Source organism: Liolophura sinensis, chromosome 10 (assembly GCF_032854445.1).
Source record: "Liolophura sinensis isolate JHLJ2023 chromosome 10, CUHK_Ljap_v2, whole genome shotgun sequence".
In the NCBI taxonomy this organism is placed as follows: domain Eukaryota; kingdom Metazoa; phylum Mollusca; class Polyplacophora; order Chitonida; family Chitonidae; genus Liolophura; species Liolophura sinensis.
Window position 1 is genome coordinate 26,567,241 of NC_088304.1, and position 25,612 is coordinate 26,592,852.

At 40.7% G+C, this 25,612-nt stretch overlaps 1 protein-coding gene across 1 annotated transcript; it reads left to right on the forward strand.

Annotated features, from left to right (window-relative positions):
- Positions 1–1,290: 1,290 nt before the first annotated feature.
- Positions 1,291–25,274, forward strand: LOC135477042 (multiple epidermal growth factor-like domains protein 10). Its single transcript, XM_064757193.1, has 12 exons — positions 1,291–1,390; positions 3,628–3,765; positions 4,500–4,637; positions 5,104–5,241; positions 6,959–7,096; positions 8,377–8,514; positions 9,160–9,294; positions 20,207–20,341; positions 21,491–21,628; positions 23,068–23,202; positions 24,183–24,362; positions 25,099–25,274. The coding sequence occupies exons 1-12, from the start codon at positions 1,327–1,329 to the stop codon at positions 25,272–25,274; spliced, it is 1,653 nt and encodes a 550-aa protein (XP_064613263.1). The 5' UTR covers positions 1,291–1,326.
- Positions 25,275–25,612: the final 338 nt, after the last annotated feature.

The following is a 25,612-nucleotide window of genomic DNA, read 5'->3' on the forward strand; positions in this document are numbered from 1 at the left end:
ACAAACTGCCCTATACGCAGTCCACATCGACTTTCGTGGGCGCAACTGACGAAACTGCCCAAAAGATCCCGTCTAGCTCCTACTGACACCTCTTAGCCTCAGGAATGAAGATGACCAAAGATTTAACAAAGTACTGTCGTACCGAACTGGCCAGCGTCACATATTCCTGATACACTTCAGGATGAAATGAAAATTACACCTTATTTGAGATCAGAAAAAATTGCAATCAATCTAAAAACACCAATCTAATAAGTAGATATATAAAATAAAAGAAATGGCATTCCTCTACCCTCTTGACATTGGTTTCATTTTGAAGGGTACCATATTAGGACCTGTAATATTGTTAGCAGTAAAGACATTATTAATCCATGCTGTTTTAATCAGAATAATATGAGTTTCGTATTGTTGTACTTTTGTTAATATAATTTGTTTTTATCACGTGTAGGCTTGATAAATTATCCCGCATGTTGAACACATGACTGCTGAGAAAGATTTGTCTATTATTGTTGGTTTTCTCAAAATATGTGACTTAAAATGAGTCTTCAGTTTTGGAACAAAATAGCTGTAAGCAGGGCCCACTTTCAAAAAAAGTGAATGTACGATAATCGCACATGTAGGACAATGATACGGTAATAGTACCATACAAAATATAGTATGTCAAATGTTACGGTAAAAAATGTCGTACACCGCTTTGTGAAAGAGGTCCCAGGCTTCTAAAGTTATTGTGTAAGAATGGAGGTTTTTCTGTGTGAAAACATTTCATTTTCCGTTGAATATAATTCGTTACGGTTCAGTTTAACGTCCTGCAAAAAATGCCTATCTCTTAGTCCTGTTTAGAGCGTCTTCACATCACAGTGGTCTACGTCATTCAAGAGTTTTTGTGACGTCTTCGTTTGTCAGATAAATGAACTAGGATGACTGACTCCAAGACGCCATCATATCAAAGGGCAACAACCCTTGGAGTTTCGATCAAATCATACCTCCTGTTCCAGATTTACACCGCGTATTTCTGGACAAATATAGTCTACATATTGCATATTCGTATACAAATGACCAGAAAAAATATAGCACAGTGATCACCAGGTAATTAATGTGAAAACTTTTAGTTCCGGATCAGAAATCTTCTGCAGCTCATTTAAAACGACCGGAACCGTCGTTGTGTGAGGCCTTCCCTATTGTAGCATTACTGTACAACGACGAAATATGCTACAAGGTCAGGTGCCGGTGCTTAAACGTAACTCCATTGTCTGTCGTCCCACAGAGTGTGCAGGTGGCAAAGTACGGTTTAAACTGTTCGGAGAGCTGTGCAGCGGGATGTGATTCAACATGCGACAAGGATCTGGGAACTGTACGTGTAAGGCAGGCTGGGGTGGACATCTCTGCAACGTTAGTAAGTATATATTTAAACATGTGATTTATAAGAATCTATGTGAGGCGAATTGTTGTGGCCAATGTTTCTTTAGGGAGTCGAAAGTAGTTCCACCAGCGCACTGATTTAAATGAATGAAGTGGGCTACCAAGACTAGTCGTAAATTTATTTGTATTTACCAGCAGTTACTTATTTGTAATTGCAGATTATTTTGTCTATATATTTGATTGGTGTTTCACGCCGTGCTCAAAAATTTTTCACTTATACCAGAGCTATCATGTTTATGGATTGACCTATGCGAGACTCTAGCTAGCCTGCTGACTTAGGTAGCAGTCGAAACAGTCAGAGCTGGGTATCACTATCCAAGGCAAATCAGGTGAAGATTTTTTCAGATGGGAAAACATAAAAAAAAAACCCATGCTCAAAGCTATAATTAAGATAGGCTTAATTTGGCCCACATTTAATTTCAGGTTAGCTCCTCTAATCTGTGCAAATGTATTTATTTTCTCTGTTCCACAAATACCCCAAAACACTTCACGCAAGTAACAAAATCGGTTAAAACTACACAATGTTTACTTTATATGCACTTGCAGTACCTGATTCTGTAATCAGCTGATGGCAATAAACGCATTTATGGCGTCTATTGAAAACACCCAACAAGATGTAAAGACACTGAATTCACTGGAAATTATTACTTCGGCGAAAAACTCCCTCAAAAGGCTTCGTACTACATGCATTAGTAGTTGCTTTTCTTGCATTCCTACCGGTGTCTCAATGTCCAAATCCAGTCAAGTGTAGCTGTATATATACTTTAATCGATAAATCACATATGGGAATTCCTATTCAGCATTATGGTATATTTTTTTAATTCATCTGAATCCTTTACACGATGGTGGTGAGTTTTATAGGTGCAGGAACCGCATTTCGGGGTTAAACCACCAGTCTTTGGCAACTTACTGACGATTTTTTCGACGTATAATGTGCAAATATAATGCAGAGATAATAATAAATGAAGTATTTATTTTCCTAAACACAGCCAACAGTTTCTAGCCTAATGTGTCGTCAGCTTCTTAAGTGATTTGAAAATTGATAATCGTTTAAAATGGCCGACTGCCTGCGAAAAAGATTCTGCTGGTGGACCAAGCATCCCTGAGGCCTGGTCCCTGTGTATGGTTTTAATGTAATTGTATATTAAATGTGATGACAACACAGCATTTTGAGTAATTCTAGATCAGTCACGCCTGATAAATTGCAGTTTAACATCACTGCATTTTTTGGCCTAATTCTGCTTAAGCCATGGTGCTAAGGAGCTTGTAAATTGTTACTATTTAAACATTTAAATGAACAGTAACCTGACTGATGTAAACTGACAATACGCTTCACACTTTACACTACCATGCATGTGGCCAAGCCGGTTTAAAACCAATTCAGGAATTTTCTCGTTCACACGGTCACATTTAAGCCGCTTTGGTAATTTCAACGTCATCCTGACTCCCACGTATTGGGGGCGTTTAAATCCAATGAACGTTCACACAGCACAGATAAACCAGCTCAACCCTTGAAATTGGCTTAAAACCACGTCCCTAGCAGGGGTAAATAAACCGGATTATTTATTTATTTATTTATTTATTTATTTTACTAGTGTTTTACGCCGTAATTAAGAATATTTCACTTAAACGACGGCGGCCAGCATTATGGTGGAAGGAAACCGCACAGATCCCGGTGGAAATCCACGATCATACGCAAGTTGCTGGAGAGGAAGCCAGCATGAGCTGGACTTGAACTCACAGCGATCAGATTGGTCAAATCGGATTAAATGCCACCACTTTGCGTTCACACGAGCAACGTCAATTTCGCTCAAAGCCACCTTCAGATTTAAGCCAGCTTAACTTTGCCCATGTGAACGTGGTAATATACAACAGCGGTCAGCTCCATGGTTGGAGAAAACCTGATTGATCGGTACAAACCAACATCTTTCGCAAGGTCCCTGACATAAATTCTGTCTTAAAATTGTAGCTAAACCAGCAAGAACTGGATTAGAACCTCCGACTTAACTAATCACCGGTCTTTGAAATACTTCACTGGAGTAAGCTAGCGAGGAAGAACTCCAAATCTGGTATTGGTGAGACTGTTTATTATGGCTCTGATGAAAATGCTTCTTTTGCACATGGAGTGTGGTCGAAGAGTCGTACGGATAATTTGTCACAGTTACAATACATTATCTCTTTTTTAAATATGGCTTTAAACATTCATTGCAGACTGCACTGGTGGATATTACGGCCCAAACTGCAGCATGGAGTGCGGACACTGTGAGCAGGGTGTACATTGTGACATGGTGACTGGGCTTTGTCCGGGGCCGTGCTCCAGCGGCTATCTGCCACCTTTTTGTAAAGCTGGTAAGCCTCTGAGACCTAAAGCACGTTAATACTGGCCTCGTGCATTGTGTACGGTAAATAAGGGAACTGTATAGGCAACAACAGTTATACTGTACTACGGTAAAACCATCAAGCAAGCACTATAAAGGCATATGATTAACATGTCATAAATGAACATTTATAACAACTAGAAGCGCAATATTAGAAAAAAATTTTTCTTCTGTCAGACTCCAGGAAACAGAATCTTTCAACTCCCTTAATGTCTTTTTTCTTTGTACATTGGAGTATAACAACTTTGTATATGTGTAAAGTATTTCATTAGGAGAAAGTTATTCATTCTCGTTTACATTCTCACCCTTGGTGTTTTCGACAGAGATGAAAGCCCAATTTCGCAAAGCCATTTTGTGCTAATGATCAAACCTTTAATCTTTACAAAACAAAATATCTGAAACTGGATGTTCACATCTGGCTGGATATTTAACACAACATTGTGGAATTAGCGGCCAAAATTATATCTATGTGATGCATATATTTGGGAGTTTAATTGACGAAATCACAGCATGCCTAGTTGGCATTTTTTCATTTCATTTTCATATTATTTGCAGGTTCTCTCTTAACCCCGATATGGCTGAAAAAAAGTTGTCATAATGTCGTGAACATCCTAAATCTAAGTCCCATGTATTGTCAGTAAGCCGTCTATGATTTGCATGTGGCCTTGTCAGTGAACTGAGTTGTAATTCTAACGTGTGTTACAGCTTGCCAAAATATGACGTATGGCGAAGGTTGCAGTGGAAAGTGTGGACACTGCGCTAATGGAGCGACCTGTGATCCAGTCAGTGGCCAGTGTCTGTCCGGCTGTCAAGGAGGATGGCACGGGCCTTACTGCGCAATGCGTACGTGTTTTTATATACTCCCAAAACGAGAACAAGGATCAAAAGTGGAGTTGAATCAGGGCATTGTTGCGTCGTTGTTTTATACGTTGTGGGTGGTGATGGGGCAGTAAGAGTTTCTATATAGTAATGAACTCGGACAGGCTGCTTTACACCCTGTTAGAGAATATCTCACCTTTGTATATTGCGGTGGTTTTTGGGTTGAGGTCACCAAGGCTTTTGTTGGTTTGTATGTAGAGTAAATCTCTACACAGGTGTGTATATATAACTACGTCCGAGATGTACTTATTTGTATGTACATCTAATTAAACTGAAAAAAGAAAACTGTAGATATTTTAACGTTAATAACCAAATGCATGTATATCTTCATTTATAGACCGTGTATATATGGCGCATAAGCGACATTTTTTTATGACATGGAACGAGTTGTTTCCTTTGACCTCATTGAAACGTTACCCATTTTTCTTAGAGTGCCCGGATGGTTTCTATGGTAACAACTGCAGCCTGGAGTGTGGACATTGCGCCCATGACGTAGCCTGTGACGCGGTCAACGGAAGTTGTCCAAAAGGATGTAGTGATGGATATCATGGTTCAAATTGCTCGCAAGGTAACGGATACACACGTCAGTACTCCTTGTCGAAATATACCGACCCCCGATGGTTCAGCTGGTAGAGCGTCCGCTTCAGGGGCGGGAGATCCAGGGTCAGTCCTGGGTGCGGTATACTTACCTTCCGTATGTCGTGTCCGTGAAGTAGTGCCAGATAAAAGAGCGGTGGAAATCCGCCCTGCAACAAGGAGGCACATTATATGCGCTCTAAGGACTCCTTCGTCGTCACATGTCTGAAAAATTATTAAGTACCACGCGCTCATTCTTGTCGAAATGTAAAACAGGTTTGTTTATGGGCAAGATTAGCAGTGTCAGAGAGTACAGTATTGTAAGGTTCTTTTCGTTTTCGAATTGTCTTTATATGTTTGTACATGTGTGCTTGGGTTTTTGTATCGTGCTTAACAATTTTTCATTCATATGACCACGAGGAGTCATTATGTGTGTACATCTTGTGTCTTCTTGTGGCAGGATGGGTCCATGCCTCCAAACTACTACCGCCGCTGAAGTACCGTCGAAAACACAAGCCACACAATCACGTTATATTGTCAAAAAGGGCCAAAAAGTTCTGTTTCCTTGTTATAATCTCTGAAGGATTTATACATGGTGTGAAAATTTAGTTCACTTGAGCAATATAACCAATCAGATCCTGTGTTTGCATTTTAAATTTGTATACGGTAGTAAAATCCTTGATTCTTGTTTATAGTCCTGACCATATAGTTATTTATTTATTTGACTGGTGTTTTACGCCGTACTCACTTTTTGCGACGGCAGCCAGCATTATGGTGGGAGGAAACCGGGCAGAACCCGAGGGAAACCCACGACCATCGGAGGCTCTTGGAAGATCTTCCTACGTACAGCCGGAGAGGAAACCAGTATGAACTGGTTTATGAAGCCACCCCCCACCCCCGACCATAGAAGGCGATTTACTTAGTTTCGTCTTTCCTCTTACAGGCCCTAGTTATTAAATGTTACATCTCCTAGTCCCTTCTTTAGCCATAAACTGGAACAATGTTTGCATCCCATCGACGTTTACAATGAACGATACGGAAAAACAGATAATCCATAGTAAGAGACCTTCGAGTTCGAACCCTTTTATCGATGAATGTAAAATTAGTCCTACTGTATCATGTGACCTGTAATAAAATGTTAGGCTACTTTCTCATAGGCTAGTATTTCTCAAGACAATTTTAACATGCTCGCCTGTAAAGTTCAAACAGTTATTTTGAGTACCGGTAGACGGACGACAACGAGAATTGATAAGCTGAGTATTTGTGAACATAAGAAGTTCTTAGACATACAGATGTGTCATTTATACTTCCCGAACACGGTGCCATGTATTTATTTATTTGATTGTAAAGCCGTACTCAAGAATGCTTCAGTATAAGATGACGACGGCCAGCAGTATGGTTTTAGGAACTGGGCAGAACCTGGGGGAAACCCACTACTACGCACGACCGGAGAGGAAGCCAACATGATCTGGACTTGAACTCACAACGATCGCATTGGTGAAGGGTTCCTGGCTGATTTAGCTGCGCTATCTCGTCAACCACTAGTTCGAACGTGGTGAGACTGATGATTCGTAAACTAATACCACCAAATCGGATCCTATCAGATAACCGTCATTTTGACAGTCACATGATGCAGTAGGACTACTTTTACTTTCATCGACCAAAGAATTCGATGTCAGAACTCCCCTATTTTGTTTCCATGTTGGCAGAATGTTCTCCTGGTTCCTATGGACTGGACTGTGCAGAGAATTGTCATCACTGTAAGTCAGGGGCTCACTGTAACGTCTTCACTGGTATCTGCCCAGCGAGATGTAAGGCGGGCTATCGTGGATACATCTGTCAGATAGGTGCGGCTGTTAAATAAGTTATATTCATGAAAATTCTTGTTTTTGTATGCTTATATGTATGTATGCGTGTGCGTGCGTGTGTGTATGTTTGAGTGCATGTATGTATGTATGTATGTATGTATGTATGTAAGTATGTATGTATGTATGTATGTATGTATGTATGTATGTATGTATGTATGTATGTATGTATGTATGTATGTATGTATGTATGTATGTATGTATGTATGTATGTATGTATGTATGTATGTATGTATGTATGTATGTATACTTGGGGTTTTGCGACGTGCTGGACAATTTTCAGTCACAATACGACGAGGACATCATTTGGTGTGTGTGTGTGTGTGTGTGTGTGTGTGTGTGTGTGTGTGTGTGTGTGTGTGTGTGTGTGTGTGTGTGTGTGTGTGTGTGTGTGTGTGTGTGTGTGTGTGTGTGTGTGTGTGTGTGCTGTGTCTATGTTGTATGTCTTTAATTATATTCTCGTGGCAGGGCTGGTCTATACCGCTAAAGTGCTCCCGCCACTAGAGTATGATGTCGAAGACACCAGACATGACATCATTTATTTTGTGCATTTAAATGCTTAAACCCTAGAAACTAACACACACACACATACCCTCCCACCACGCCTCCAGGACCATGGCTAAATCAGAGTAAATCAAAAGCAAAACTAGTGATGCGAATAGCAATTAATTAAAAATCACTGATCTAGAATTTCTCAAAATGCATTTAACCAATAGTAACTGACCCAGAATTGCTCCAAATGCATGCAAGAAACAAGAAGATGGAAATAACTGCACCTTTGTAGGTTTGGCATTACGATTGCTCTTATAGCTTAACGTTGAATGCTTGGAAATGTTTTTCTCGCGCGACTGTACGAATTTCAGTTGAAGTTTTGCGAATTCTTTTGCCATGTTTTTCTCTTTTTTTTTGTTTTACTGATAAAGCACTTATTTTGGAAAGAAAACTGCTGAGAAATACAGTTCAGTTTGCAAACTTTTAAACTTCTGTGCATATAATTGGTTAATTGTGCAAAAAGAATTATAGTTTAAACCGTTTCAGTTACTTTTTAGTTAATTATAAACCGTAGAAATTTACAATTCCCCAAAGTATGATCCAGTTTTCTGTCAATGGCATGAATAACGAAATTGTTGAATTTGTAATGAGCAGACCGCATAGATCTATACTCAATACTCCTTCCAAAAAAAAACAAAAAAAAAAAAACACCTTCTTATTTTTTGCGCTACAAATTCTTTAACAAAGTCCATGATGCTTCTTCTTTGGAGAATGTACGAATGGAACATACGGTGAAGAATGCGCACACTTCTGTGGGCACTGCGCAGATGGAGTTAGCTGTGACCACGTGACTGGGGCGTGTCCAGCTGGATGCCTGGCTGGGTTCAAAGGATCTCTCTGTCAGACAGGTAGGTGTTACTTTAATACCATGAGGCATTGGTGGTTTATCCCCGGGCACTCTGATTTTCTCTCGCCATAAAAATGACCCCCATTGCATGCGTAAAAAAAGCTTGAGTTTGGGGTTAAACACCAGTGAAATAAAGTAAAAAAAAATCAATCGATAATATTGATGATATAAGATAATATACTCCAAATGAAATAATATGGATATCCATGTTTATTGATAGCTTGGAATTATTTATTTGTTTGATTGGTGTTTTACGCCGTATACAAGAATGTTTCAATTATACGACGGCGGATCGCAGTATGGTGGGAGAAAACTGGACAGAGCCCGAGGGAAACCCACGACAGGTTGGTGAGGGAGAGGACTCGACTACGGTTCACAGCAAGCGCAATGGTGAGAGGTAGATGGGTCATTGTGTCAATAGTTTTACATCCATTTCCTCCTACAACCGAAAGGAAGGTGTAAACTCTCCGCTTGCCTCATGGTTGAAGATGAGGCAGTGAAAGGTCGATACTTTGCTCGAGCTTGTAAGTGTAAAATATATACAGTTATTAAACAAACAAAACGTTTAGCAGAATGCCTATCAAAAATATCAAAACGCTCTAATGCTAACTTTGCGCGACTTAGTCGTGTCATTCTGTGCCAACAGCCTGCACCAACGGAACCTTTGGAGCAAACTGCAGCGAGCAGTGTCCCAACTGTTTGGACCGGAGCTGCGATGGAGTGTCGGGCCACTGCCTCGAAGGCTGTATGCCTGGCTTCATGGGACCCGGCTGCGATAAAGGTGAGCTTTACTTTCCCCCTTCAAAAGGTTGATTCAGCTAACAATCAATGTGAGATCACTATCAAACTATCAAAATATAAAAGCTCTACACGTCGATATGTTGCAAAGAAAATTGCAATAGTTTTTCCTAATTCATAGTGTTAGACTTAACAAGCTTTTTTCGAGACGAAGACATCATTGCCACAGGTGACCACAAAATTATTCAAAATTGAGCAGGAAACTGGATAAATAGAGGAGGCCAGCATATTTTCACTGAGCGAGGCACCTGTTGTTTATAATATATGACCTACTTTACTGTTAATGCTGCCTGACATTTCCATATTTGAAATTGTTTTCATTTTCGGTATAATACATATGTAACATGATACATGAAAATCTGTTATGAAAAAAGAAAACACGCAATCTGTTCGCAGTGACAAAAGTTTGGGTGCTAATAGGCTGGACTTTCACAATCCCCCTGTCTCTGACTGGGCTTTCTCAACCCACCTCGCGCTGCCTGGAATTTCTTAATCCGCCTGTCGCTAACTGGACTTTCCTAATCCGTCCCTCGATGCTGGACTCTCTTTAACCCACATCTCGCTGTCCGGATTCTCTTCAACCCACTTATCTCTTGCAGGACTTTCTCAACCCACCTCTGGAGTAGATTATCGGGTACTTGTCAGGGAGGGATTATATTACCAAGCAGAGATTCTGATCTCCTTAGGTTATACTTGTCTTGCGTGATCTTGCTGATCATTGATTTATTGATTTGTTGATTTATTTATTTGATGGTGTTTTACGCCGTACTCAAGAATGTTTCACTTATACGACGGCGGCCAGCATTATGGTGGGAGACTGATCATTGATAGTTAGTACGCCGTATAACATCAACTGTGACAAGTGGCTCGTCTAGCACAACAATATACAAAGCATGCATCTGACGTTTCGTCCATGGCAACATATTTCAAAAATATAAAAAGTCACCATGGTAATTGCATTTGTCTTCGCTTGTGATAACTTTGTACGAAGAGTGGATGACAAATGCATTGTTAACATCAATAAAACAAAAACATGAAGTTTCACGTCTGAAACATTTAGTTATTTATTCGATTGGTCTTCAAAGACTTATGCCACGACGTCCCAGTTTATGGGTGGTGGAAGCGGAAGTGCTTGGAGTAAACTACCGCCCTCCGGCAGATGCTTGACAAACCTTCTGACTTAAGTCGTAACTATTACTGCTAACTTCAAACAGTCGTGGCGGTAACACCACAAAGTCAACTAGAATATACACATTTCTGCTCATCCATTTATATATTACACCGTAACTTAATCCGAATTGTGTCGAGGTACATGTAGTTGATAGCTCTTCAACATGGAAAACGCCCAATATATGGAGAATTCGTTGGACGAGCCATTTCATCTCACGGCCTGATACCTTATACGGCGGTCGCCGCTTCTGTTTTGTGCTTTTATTGATACATTTTCCTGTATCGCTTTTGGGGGGGGGGGGGGGGGGGGGGGCTGCCTAAAAGTTTTGTCGTGAGAGGGCTGAACAACTGTGTCATATTTAGTAATAACTCATTCCCAGTCTGTCACATCGCGAGCCTATCAAGCAACAACTAGTTGTCGAGCTGTAACAACTCGCAATTTGTAACAAAACAGCCTTAAGCACTGACAACACTGTCCCTAACAAATGACAAATGTATCCTGATGGGCAACCTTTCCCGATAAGTCCGGCCTAAGCTGAGTAGACTGTCGTTCATTCCTACTTTTACGATGACGTTTTGTGGGCCAACTTGTGTGACGAAGTGCTCATGTGCATAGCAAGAGAACAAAGATCAAATTTATAAGCGTGGACCGCAGTCATCATTGCAAGGAAAAGTGTACCCCATTTGTACTCAAACTCTCTCGTTAGTTTTCCAGAAGACAAAGTCTGTTGGTCCTACTTTTCGAGCAAAAGAACTGTGGTCACATCTGCATGGAGGGTACAAGCACATTTGTACCCTGCTCTGTCGTAAGTTATTCAAAACATGAAATCCGTTGGTCCTAGCTCCTCAATAAGTTGCCACACATAACGCCCGTCATCTTCTAACATTTCCAAGGCCTCTTGGGCGTAGTAATGACGCAGTCTTTTTGCCTCCTGCCGACACAGGTCTTCAAAACTTGACGTGATGTACTTCTCCCACTGTCTCAGCAGAATTCCAGCGGCATACACGATGTAGCAGCCGTGTATAAAAGAGTCGTTCTCAACCTTTCGTCCCTGCGTGTAGACCCTGGCGAAAGCTGCAGCTGTTTCTTCGCTGATTCGTATCGCCTCCCAGTCCGTGTGTTCTTCGTGCTTGACTTTGATGGAGGTTGGCGATTCTTGTTCACTAGCTGAATGTGACGTCTCTGACGTCACGGCGAGGGACGCGTCAGCCAATGGGCGAAAAGATGTCATTGAAATTGTTTCCTGTAGGTGGCGTTGGATATCGTCGGCGTTTAGAATTGAAGGGAGACAATCGGTTCGAAGCTGACTTACTTCTACGTCTGAAGGTTTCTGTTCACACAGGATTATGCGTTTTTCCGGCTGCGGGCTGTGTGTCTTTGGCGTCGGGTTTTGAAAGGACTGACTGGTAGACTTGACTGAACATCCCTGGGATGCAGATGCTGTGTCAACCGACTTGGTTTCACTCTGAATCAAACGCAGGATTGACGAATGGGATCCGTATGTCTTCGGTATTTCGTGTTGTTGTTGTAGTGTTCCAACTTTTAGCGCAACAAGTTTTGTGGGGTGTCCGACAGCCTTCCAACAAGGTGTCGGGATTCCTTCTTTTCGGTTAACATTTTGACAGTGACCTAATATCTTCTGTTTTTCAATGAGATTCCCAGGCACATGGTTTGTCCCTACACATTGTTTTTTTATAGGAAGTCCAGATGAGGGCGTGGGCTGTTGCTGCATTCCCCGTGTGGAGACCTCTCGGTGAAAGATTGCCTTCTAAACGAATTTTGGTTGAAAGGCCTCCTGTTGTATTGTTTTCTTCTATTAGATTACTTGGTGCACTGTTTCCCAACAAAAGAGTTGACCGTTTGTCGCTGTCGAGTTTTTCCTTTTGGTTGGAAAATGCTGCAACTTCCAGCTGGTATGATGATCGCCGCTCACCAGCTGTGGAACTGCACGGGCCTGAACGTGTGCTCAATTCTAGCGTGTCGTTGTACGCCATGTACTCCGACCTCTGGTAAGTTGCCCACTCCTGGTCAGATGGAGACGCCTGCTGTGAGTCAGTGGAGGTCATCTTCGGAGTAATGGAGGCCAGTCCCAAAATGGGAATGTTATTTCTGTGGACATACGTGGGCCGTACGAAGATAGCTCTCGACTTCTGACCCTCCCTCTCCCCTCTGGGGATTATGATTCGCGGTACGGCCGTTTGCCGGCCTGCAGGTGATCTGTTGGGAATCACTTTGATGACGGAGATTTTACCATGGACCTTCGATCCCATACTTGACCCCATTTTGGCAGTTGTCTGCGCATCCTGACTTCTGAGTGTGTCGATAGCCGTCGGAGAGTTCATGTGGCTGTTTACCTTGGTCTCACTCTGTAGACCTACAGCGACAGCATTCTGTACGTTGGTCTCATCCTGTGCGGTGATAGCACTCTCGACGAAGTCCTCGCTCTGTACACTGACCCCACTCTGCACGGTGACCCCATTCTTTTCTGTGACCCCACTTTCCTCCGGAACCTCATCCGATTCCTCCCTTCTTGTCACGCTGCCCTGATGTTGAGGCTGATCACCATTAGAAGGCTTTGCTATTAGTTTGGTTAGATAGCTGTTATCATGTTTTTTTGTTGTAATTCTACTACGATATGAATGATTCGGGCCCTCTGTATCGTCTACTTGCTGTTCGCTGCAATCTTCTTCTCCTTCACTGGTCTTTCCAACTTGAACCACTGCTTTCAATCTTGACTTCGTGGTACAACTTGTTTTATATCATTACTCGTTTTCCGCAATTGAGCTCCGTTAGATAAAAACGTTAAAATGTCACTTGCAGTGGTCGCACGTTTATCCGTTTTGTTACCCTCTACCTGGACACGTTTCAACTGCCTCCTCTTTCAATACGTTCGTCGTCTTTACCTCACTCGCCACTGCCGTAATATGAGTTTTATTTTTTTCATCTGCGGTATTTACATTGTTGAGATGCTTTATTCCATCTGTCAGCTTTGTGCTGCTGTTTTCTTTCACTTCTTTTATCATGTTTATGTGATCGTTCTCTGTCATTTCGTATATCTCTTCTACATCATACGACTACCTTCATTCCTTTCGTTACATTAATGTTTCCGTTTTCATTAGTTTCATCCGTAGATGTTTTACTGATGGCATCCTTCATATCCCTGCGCCGTATTGATTGTGTCGTTCTGCTTTATTCCCTCAAACAGTTTTATATCTTTGTCGTCTTTCTCTTCTTCTGTCGTACACACATCGTTGTTCTTCACCTTCACTGCTTCCATCACATCGAAATATTGTCCATGTTGGTGGCCTCTTTTCCATTGTTTTCTGTTTGCAAGACGAATTTACCTTTATCCGTCTGGTTGAAAGAATCATTATTAAATCTTCTCATTATATGATCACATGTTTTCATAATCTCGCTATCGCGACCATCCCACATCGTTTCTTCCATTGCTATCCTCCTCACCGGCGATCGTTGTCTTCCTCCCTCGCTTTCTGTGTTACTGTTCTCTGCATCTACATGCTTGTCGCTGTCTTCATGTGGAATGTTATCCCCGCTATTTCCAGTAAGTATGATCTGATTATTGCCTTTATCGGAGTTTCCATCGTCCTCCTGAGCCCCCGTCTCCGCTGTTTCCTCGGTTTCCTTCATCTCTCCTTCTTGATCACATTTATCGCCGATCTTAGCTCTCCCTTCCGTCCGTGCTGACCTTGTCAGGTTGAAAACCCTCCCATCCTGTCTTAGCGGAATCGTCGTTCTGCACCTCGCTCTTCGCTGGACAAACATCGAGTTTATCTTTATGCACTCCGATGCCATTTCTAGTCAGCACATTCTTCCCTGTCACACGTTTTTTCTTCCCTCGTCCCCTGGCACAAGTCGTCGCGTATTTTTTGTCCACGTTGTCACACATTTTGCCGGAAAATTTTCTCTCTGTTAACCTACCTATCGACACCCTACCGCCGCCCAAAGTTTTGTTTATCTCTATCTGTTATGACAACGTCGGCTTGTCGTAATTTGTGACGACATTCAGTGACGTTAATGACGTTAGAATTCAGTAATGGCAATATACCCTCGATTCAGGTGACGTCATAATTTGTGACGTTTTCCTAACAATACTAGCCCAAGATGCCCTAATGCAAAGGGATCTAGTAATGACGTCGTGACGCACAAACAGATCAGAGCAGTTGTTACATCATTGCATATGACGTGACACTAAGGTTGTTGTCAGCAGCTGTGCATGATGTTGACAGGATAAAACCCTGACTGAACATATTCCTAACTTAAAAATAACATAATAATTTTATAAGATAGTCGCAATATTAAACATAACAAAGCCAAACATACTTTCATCATTTATGGGCAAAAAGTGTACTTTCTGAGAATAACACATTGTGTAATTTGAGATGTTGCATGAGATTAGTATAGAAACTTAAAGGTATATTTTCGACTCTCCTAAGATTTGGCTTTCTATTCAGTTTTCAAAAACGCGTTTATCTAGTTGACGTGCCAGTTTTCCGACATACACAGGACAGCCTACGAAACAACAAAGAGAAACTCTTTAACACTGCATGACAGGCATGTTCACTTTTCTTATTCATTTCTCAAGCTTAAAGTCTAGCACTACAACAATGCCTCAAACACGCAGACAAAAAGGACTGGGCTAAAAACCAGTCAGAGTTCACTAACGCAATTTTGATAAAAAGCCACGAAATGGAACCAAAAACTACAAACTGTATAGTGCACCCTAATAAACATACCGGTACTTTCTGATAACGTCAGTTATGACGTTAAAACACTGTCCGCTTCGTTGGTTACGCTCATACGGGGAACCCGGCGCCAATTCCACTAAGCTATTTCTGACTTTGATTCAAAATTTAAAGCACAATTTTAGAGCTTATTTTTTGGACCAAGAAATTACGTTTTAGACCACCTCATAAATGTCATCTGAAGATATAATCGTCACAATTTTAACATACAGAACCGAAACATAAGCACTTTGATGAAATTTTAAATTTTGAAGTCAGAAAATGCTTTATAGCATCGACCTCTGGTGTAACCTGCATTAAGGCGCTAACAGAAGATAAATAGGTTGCAGAAATATACGTTATCAAAACAGGAAATACGTCATCTTTTCAATTTCAGCATGCCCAAGTGGCAAATTTGGACCGTTTTGTAACAGTTCATGTGGTTTTTGTCTGGGTAACGCCGGATGTGACGAAACCAATGGCACATGCGCACAAGGTTGTGCGGCAGGTTGGAAAGGTGATCATTGTAACTCCAGTAAGTATACCCAATGACTAACCAATGTTTAAGGCTTCCACAGTGATTGAGGTTGATACATCCATCGACATGCTAGCTAGTTTCTGATCAGGATAGTTGTTAATAATGCATATGCTTATTTTACTAGATAGTTTAAGATGTGGTTCAAATTTAAACTGAAGAATTTGCAAACAGGAATCCTTCATATATCTATATATTCTTCCTAAACTATATATATATATATACATATATATATATATATATATATATATATATATATATATATATATATATGTATTTCTTGTGGTTCAGTGGTCATATGGGGTTTATATATATATATATATATATATTATATATATATATATATATATATATATATATATATATTATATATGTATTTCTTGTGGTTCAGTGGTCACAGTAAAATTCAGAAATTATTCAAGGTTTATTTACCGTCTTTGTCTTTATACATTTTGTTATGCCCTGTTACACAATTTTTTTTTCGGCTAAGTACAAAATTGAAGCTTAAAGTTAAATCCGGTATTAAGTCTTAAATCAGCTTTGAACAACGGGGCCAGGATGAAAGAGTGCGAAAAGTTCCTTATTAACATGGTCATCAATGTTTTCTCGATTTTTCTTTAAAAAAAAAGTCACTTAAAATAATTTTTGTATGGTGTTTTTTTGGGACCACCTCTTGGTATATATTGTCTTTGTTTAATAATGTTATCAAAAGGATCTAGCGTATGTTTAATAAAGATATTTGCACAAAAATTTGGTCTTGAAATAAATTTATTAGATATGCTTTCATATCCTTATTTAGAACACTATTAAAGACGATACACACCTAGTTATGGTCCCAAATACCCCCCATAAGAAAATATTTTCATATACCTTTTTTTCTGAAAGAAAAAATCGGAAAAAATATTAAAAACCATATCTGCAAATAAGATTTTGGACTCTTTCAAATGATTCTGGAATCATTTTTATGTTTTCTTCTCCTTAACGAGGTGGACTACCCTAATTTGCAGGACCGTGCTCACAGTCTTATTTTTGTTAAAACTCTTCGTCTTCAACCAACATCAGGTGAAAAGTTTTTAGGTCATTTATGGGAAAGTTCATCAGTAACCGTTTGTCAGTCGGTAGTACTGACCACCATCGTACGAGTGAAAAGTTCATGAGTATATTAGGGTTAACACTAATCAAATAAATTATAACCTTTACTGCTGGCGTTTTATGTATTTAGATGTCGGTGTACAAGTAAATGGAATCGCCATCTATGTCTCACTGTGAGTTCAAGTCCAGCTCATCCTGGCTTTCTCTCCGGACGTACATGGGAAGGTCTGTCAACAAACTGCGGATGGTCGTGGGTTTTCCCCGGGCTCTGCCCGGTTTCCATCCACCACAATGCTGGCTGCCGTCGTATAAGTGAAATATTCTTGAGTACGGCGTAAAACACCAATGAAATAAACAAATAAATAAATAAATCGCCATCTGTGTAAACGGAAGAGTTTTGAGCTCACCCTTCAAACACACGTGCATCAGTTTATCGATCGTGTAATGTTGTTGTTGTTGACTGTTTGTCTCGACGACATCTTTTACAGCTTGTGATCGTGGCAATTATGGTTCGGGCTGTCAACTGAGATGTGACCACTGCGACTCCCTGGACTGTAGTCCTCAATCCGGGAGGTGTCTAGCCGCAAACTGTAACCCGGGATGGTATGGCAAATATTGTAACTACAGTAAGTACGGTACACTTTGAAACACAAAGAAAAACACTATGCTGGAAAAAATAAATAAATACATTACACCTTCAGTGCTGACAACTGTATATCTGCTGTGAGGTGTAAGTAACTCTCCAGATGATGTAACTAAAGTGAGTTAATCTTGTAAAACCGGATAGTTTGAGAAATACCTTGAACACAGTATAACTAAAACACTATATCTACGGTCATTAAACGATGTAACGGGGGTTAGCACTACAAATACAGTAATCGCAGTAGCCTACGACAACTTTACCGGCATTAAAGCTGGCCTACCCGGAAAAGAGAGATGGTATGACCGAAAAAAAGACAAGGCCCAAGGAAAACAGTTAGCTAAGCATTCAGACAGGAATGTACAGCGATGATCAGTAGAGATATGCCTGAACCCAATAAAAATCTCCTTACATGGCGGACAAACATATATTTAATATGGTTCAATAATGAGTTTCTTTTATTTGATCGGCTTTGCTTTAACACGTGGTATGTTTGGTGTGGGCGTAACTTATTAAATGGCCGTATCTGTTTGCCGAGCAATGGCGACTCGGGTCCAAGCTGGACTGACCATTGTCGTATTACACGAGTAATGCGTCATCAATTTGCCCACAAATCGTCCTTGCAAAGGGAGTAATGAAGTATTAATGCCTGAACAGCTTGGACCTGAATCATTTTAGGCGGGAAAAGGTCCCCATTATCTGCATGAACCAGAAGGCAATTCGATGTCAGCGGGCACTGGGTAGAAAGCGCACACTGTGAAAATTTTGATGGCGATTACTGAAAACGTTTAAATTTTGAAAAAACAAATACAACATTGTTGAAGAAAAAAATATGACCACCTACCGTCGAATAACTTTTCTGAATGTTGCCATTTATTAACAGGTTGTGATCCTTTCTATTTCGGAAAGGACTGCAAAGCCAGGTGTTTCCACTGTCATGGAAACACGTCGTGTCTCGCGGAGAATGGCACGTGTCCGACCGGATGTAGCGATGGTTACCTTGGACATAAATGTGATAAAGGTATAACTTGACTAAATATCCTGTGCCGTTTAAAAACAAGCGTTAATTCTTAATAGCTGTGAAAGCCTGCGAAAAAAATTGATGTCGCCTTGCACTCATATCTCTCGTTATACGAACGTCCCATGTTAAAGAAACGGGTGTCAACAATTTAACCGACCGACCCACAGAGCGACTTACACAGTGGCATGAAAGTTGGGGGCCTCCATGGCCGAGGTGGTCAGCACGCCAGCTTGGTGTAATGGCCGGTGAGCCTCTCACCAGTGTTCAAGTCCAGCTCATGGTGGCTTCTTCTCTCACCGTACGTGGGGAAGGTCTGCCAGCATCCTCCTGATGGTCGTGTGTTTCCAGAGCCAGATTTCCTCCCACGATAATGCTGGTCGCCGTCGTATATGTAAAATATTCTTGAGTAAAAATAAAAATAGATAATAAATAAATAAATAAAACTAAGCTGAGAATGAATGTCACAACGCCGAACAACCCGAGGTTGGACGGAGTTTTACACGCCTGGGGTATTACATGTATAGTAAAGTATAGGTTGTATATGTCACTGTGGTAAGTTGTATCAGATTTAAGTCACCAGTCGTTAGTGAGAAGGCCTGGCACCAACGTGCAGGTGGTCGTGGATTTCCCCTGGGTTTTGCCCAGTTTCCCCCACCATAATATTGGCCCCTGTCGTATAAATGAAATATTCACTAATCAGATAAATAAATAAATAAATAAATGTTTCAAAATTTAGGATTTAATAAACATATTGTTACTGGTCATGTATAAGTGTTTAAATGTTTCGCAAATAAATTGTCTGCACTATTAGCTTGTGTGACGGATAACGTCTAACACTCGGTGATTTCAGAATGCACCTCAGGGAATTACGGTTATAATTGTTCTTTTGAGTGTGGACATTGCGCAGACAACGCTACTTGTGACGTCACTGACGGTGCCTGTCCTGGTTTATGCGCGGACGGGTGGGACACATCATTTTGTAATGAAAGTATGTATGTATGTTCATTTAGATATAAAGTTTACATACCACCCATCCGAATTAAGAACTATGTCGTTGGTGGGGAAGCGGCATATTTTTCAGTCCTTTGAGGTGGCACTAGTGTGAAGCAGGACATCCAGCCTTTGTTACGTCAACACTGGATTGTAGCATAACGTCTACACCGTTACAATGTAACTTCCAATGTAACGTCGTGCTGCCTTTAATGTGACGGGGGCCTCCGTGGCTCAGTTGGTAAGCGCGCTAACGCAGCGTAATGACCCAGGAGTCTCTCACCAATGCGGTCGCTGTGAGCTCAAGTCCAGCTCACGCTGGCCTCCTCTCCGGTCGTACGGAGCGTCCAAATGAAGTAAATACCCTGCTTCAGGGCAACTATGCGTTCTTGACGTTCACAATTTGCATGCTATGTAGAATGCTCTTTTGTCTAACATACCTTAATTTTTGGTTACTAGCAGCTGTAGTTATCAGAAAATTGTTGTTTATTATCAGTGTTATCTTCTTTCACCTCGTCATCTACTTACCAATGCAACATGCGAAGGGAAGTGCTCTGATGTGCGCAGTCACTACTGGCGTAATATATAAATGAATAAATAAATATAGTCACAGTTAAAATTATATTATATCCATATTTGTTCATTCATTAACACTAATTCATTTTACCAAAGCATATAGTGTTATGATATTTTCCACTTTGCAGCTTGTGATGACACACATTTCGGCCCTCACTGTAGCGGAACGTGTGGACATTGCCTAAATGGGACATGTGATCACGTGACTGGATCATGCTCACTTGGCTGCGCCCCTGGGTATAATGGTTCCCACTGTAACTTCCGTACGTCTTATATTCATAATAACTGTTTGAACGAAAATAGCAAACAGGTCATATATGCTTTGGAGAGCTTCATAAAACATATGTGTGCTCCAAAATCACGTTCGGTTGTAGAAGTATAAAAGTATATTTGTCCCAGTACTCTCGAAATGTGATTTTAAAAAATCAAAAAACAAAAAGAAAAAAAAAAATTACAAAAATTCATGTGTTTCAAATTTATCCCCTATATTCTGTTTCTTTTAACTTGTTGCCTATATTCAGCTCTTTGTAAAATCAGTCACACTCGCTAGCAAAATAGCCTTTCGTTAGTGACACATGACATTACAAACACTACACACTGATGTGCTTGACGTCCATACAATTCCACAAACTCCATAAGCCAATGTCCAACAAGCCACTGGGGTTTTAAAAAACAATTATGACGTCTCCTGAGGCAATGAGCTAATGCACCGTCCTTATTAAGTTCAACGTTATGAATTGGAAAAGAATTGCAAAACAGCAATAATGTGAAGGTTTGATTTTTTATTATTCGAAAGAAAATTCACAATGTTAAAATCCATAAGCCAATATCCAGCATGCCACTGGGGCTTTTTTTAAATAATTATGACGTCTCCCGAGACATTGAGTTCATACACCAACCTTATTAAGTTCAACATCATGAATTGAAAAAGTACTCTAACGGCAATAATATGGAGGTTTGACAAATCAGAATGTATACAGCTCGTGCTATTACGTATCACTGACAAATTGCAATCTTTAAGAGTGAATACGAGACAGATTATAGGAATCTGGTTTACTATGTAGAGAAATTGTGGAACGTAAACCTCTAAATAAGCCCGTCTCATGTCGGAAATCGGAGGTTTTGAGGTCGTTCTACGAAACTACCCGTGGCTAGCTACCCGACCTTCCCTGTGCATCCAATAGACTCGCTTTTCTATAAAAACAGGTTTGGAAAAACGTCTGAAAAGTTTCCAAAAATGGATTCCCTACGATTTGCAAGAGTGAACCCCAAAAACTCGCTCAACAAATAAATGCAAAATGAAAAAGTGGTTTTAAAACGTTTCAACGTAAGCGGATAATAAACCGATTCACAGAATATGGAAATTCATGAGGAAAGTTTCAGAGCCATGTTGTTGTGTATCTCTATCACAGCTTGTCCAGCTGGAACGTTTGGTCTGCATTGCTCCGAACCGTGTGCTCATTGTCACCTAGGGGATATATGCTCTTCAGTGGACGGTGGATGCCCATCGGGATGCGCTGAGGGATACTACATGGCTGCTTGTAACCATAGTACGTAGTCAGCAACTTCTCATTTTGTCAGTACAGGTTCTCCGCATATTGCCACGACTACTACCTTGATCCAACAGGCAACGATAACGATCCATCCCACTTGACTCATGATATATATTAATACGTATCCTAGTATCCAATCAAATAATAGGTTCGTTAATGATGGACAGCAAAGACGAACCGATAGCTCATGAATATTAATAACTTTTGACCTGATGCTGTATCCAATGAAGTAGCAGTTTCCATTATTATGCATAGAAAAGACAATACAAATATTAATATGCACAGGTTGTCGGCATTCACGGCCGCTGGAAGATAAAATTAGGTAAAAGAAGCATTTTCCACTCTCTCAGAGTGGAGACAAGAAAGGCAGGCAGGCCTATTACTGGTTTGCTGCCATAACAATGATGTCAAAATACATTTCTGAGCGTTCGATCATTGCCTTAAATTAGTCAGCCATGTGCTAAATGCTTTCATTGCACAGTGTTTTGGATTGGCTGGTCTGAATTTTTATATTTGCATAAATCCTGTGCAGAATTGAGCTGGCAAGTATCTGATTGGATATCGGTGAAAGTCTGTTAAGCTTAGGTGGGAAGACTTCACTTAGCCGCCTGATCAAGGTAGTAAACGTAGTGCTTGATTCAATGAAGATGCATGCTTGTTGTAAATAGTACACGTATCACACTGTTTGTTGTGATTAGTACACGTATCACACTGCTTGTTGTGATTAGTACACGTATTATACTGCTTGTTGTGGTCAGTACACATATTACACTGCTTGTTGTGATCAGTACACATGTTACGCTGCCTTGTGTGAACAGTACACGTATTACAGTGCTTGTTGTGATTAGTCCACGTATTACACTGCTTGTTGTGATCACTGCGTGTGCATTTTTTACACAACTACTTTTGATCAGCGAACGCATTGCACTACTTCTTACGTTCTGTGTTTAAATAACATGAATAGGTAGTGATAGGACATTCAAATATATAGTACATGCGCAAATTGATTTTTCTGTATATTTAGTTTCGAGTTGTTATAGTTTCTATTAGACAACGCATTAAATATATCGGCGTTGTCATGCAGAGACAAGGCCGTGAAACCGATTTGTCTAATCCATTTTTGACTTAGGACAAACTTTGTTGTGCAATTTTAGAAGTTATTTAGGGGTGATAGAAATCAACATTAACGCCCCATCCCCCCTTCCCCACCCCCACATCATCCCCCACAACCCAAGTTTCAACTTCCCATATGAAATACTAAGGGCAGTGACGAGGCTTTAAATGTTGGGTTAGGTCATAAATGGATTCGACGAATCGGTCACAGATTGGACAGATAAAACGTCTGGAAATGACGTTAAACCTTGAGTAAAATAAAAGTCATTTTACCGCTTGTATATGTCACTGACAAACTGTCTTCATCGTGTCTTGTCTTCTAGCATGTCAGAGTGGATATTTCGGGAGAAACTGTCGCCACCACTGTAGAAACTGCCTCGGTGAAAACTGTAATCGTACTGATGGGGTCTGTCTCCTTGGCTGCAAGCCGGGATATCAAGGGAACATGTGTGAAACACGTGGGTATTCTTGTGAGGTTTCCCAATACTTTCGACCACATTAAAAAGGTAGTGGCATGACTGACTATTTACTTATTTGATTTGATGCTTAAAGCCGTGTGTAAGTATGTTTTGGTTTATAAGAAGCAGTGAGATTTATGAGTGGACGAACCAAGTGTACTTATAGGGAGGAAACCATCGACCTTCGCCAGTACATGACAAACTCCTTCACATAAAACTGCAGCCGAAACAGCCAAAGCTGGATTCGAAACTGCTTCTTTGTGCGGCGTGGTGGTCGCAGCGAGCGAACTAACCCCACTCCCGTCCACTGTATAGCCCTTTCACTCATTCAAAGACTAATTTGTAATGTAAAGGAGCTGGTTCGTGGCCAAAACAAATGTAGGGTATAGAGAGGATTCCTGTTTTCTTGTTACGGTACGACGTTAAACCCCAAGCACTCACTCACTCTTGTTACGGAGATGCGTTGATATGTTTGATTCCAAAATGAAGCAGAATTCAATGCTCACAGGTTGTTTCGATAAAACTGAATCATGTGTTATGTAAAATCACACTACCATTTGAGTGCACAGAAGTACAAGGAAATCAGAAGGCGCATTAATTTCTCAGTCAGCCAATCACCTCCCAGTGCTGTTAATAAAAAAGCAATTATTATTTATTACTATTGCTTAACGCTATATTGACAAATTTTTCACTGAAGGATGAATGATGACCAACTATATCTGTTGAGGAAAGCAGATTTAACTGGGAAAACCATTGATCCTTGGTGAGTTACTGGCGAACTCTCCCGCGTGTGTCATATTTTCAGTGAACTTCATGCAGCACGGCGCAAAAGAGCGCCGTTTCCCGCTTATAGTCACTTAATCCCAGAGAACAATAAACGCCAATTCAGGCTTATTCATCATTAAATACATTCTTCATAGGCTGCGAGTCGTGATTTTAATGATAGCTGTAGTTCAGTATTACATCCATGTGTTTTCCAGCGTGTGGCAACCATACATACGGAACTGGCTGTAACGCCTCATGCGGACACTGTAACAATAACGAGGCCTGTGGGTTCGTGAGCGGGGAGTGCGCCGGTGGTTGTGAAGAGGGCTGGAATGGCACCCTTTGCCAGGATAGTAAGTCAAAAGTAACAATTGATGCCACCCTCTGCCAGGATAGTAAGTCAAAGGGACTTCATAGCCTCTTCTACACGTATAGTAAGTCAGCGTGACTATTAATGACACTCTCTGTCAGGGTAGCAAGTCATCGTGACTATCTATGGCACCTTCTGCCCGTATAGTAAGTCAAGGTGACTATTAAATGACATTCTCTGTCAAAAGGTACTATTAATGGCAGCCTCGGCCAGGATAAAAGTCAGCGTGACTACTTATGGCCCCTTCGGTCTGTGTAGTAGTCAAAGTAACTGTTAATGGCACAACTGTCAAAGTCGCCATGCCGCAGATTTATGGCAACATTATTAACATTAATCAGCGCAAATACAATCGAATTTCTGCTGTTATTTCTGAATGGCCCAAATAATTTACCTTGCACAAAATATCGGCTTTGTCTGTGTTACCGTCCAAATTTGGTAATAAAGTAGAAGTTATGATGTTATTTTCATAAATTTTCAAACTTTAGGATCAGTTTATACTATGTATACCAAAGATAACAATTTAAACTATTCTCGGTAGTTTAATTCGATATCGAATATGGATATTTTATCATAAATCGCCGTTTTGTGTTTTCAAAATTGTCAGTCATCTATTTTCACTCTGACTCATGCCAAAATCAAATAGGTGTATTAGCTTTGTTATCTCAGGGTGAGAGTGTTTTGGGTGAAAAAAATGTCGAGTCTATCAGAAATATAGTCAAAGAATTGTCGGACGCCACATGCATGCCTTTTCGTACTCGCAGAATGTCCCGACGGCTGGTACGGAAGAGACTGTGTATCGTCTTGTGGTCACTGTTGGAACGCCAACGTGTGTGACTTCAAGACAGGGGAGTGTCTTGCAGGGTGTGATGCTGGATTCAACGGAACACGTTGTCACGATGGTAAACCGACCACAGGGTCACGTTTCTCTGCCTCATAACTTGGCTTTTATGGTTTAGCTCCATGCTACCGTCTTTTATATTTATTACCTACGCCAAGGAGCTTATGTTTTTGTCGGCGTATATTTGTATGATCGGATTACACAGTAAACACAGCAAAAATCCATCCGCGCAAATCCGGTCGAATTTTGAAATAGTCCCAATAAATACCTTTCACAAAATAACAGCCTCGTATGAACATGTGCAACTGTTCAAATCGGTTTGAGCTATTCTCGTTGAATACAGAAAATTTGATTTAATTAGACAATATGGATTTTTGCCACAAATCTCCGGTATAGACTCTATTACGCACGCCAAGGATGTTTTTGTCAGTGTATAT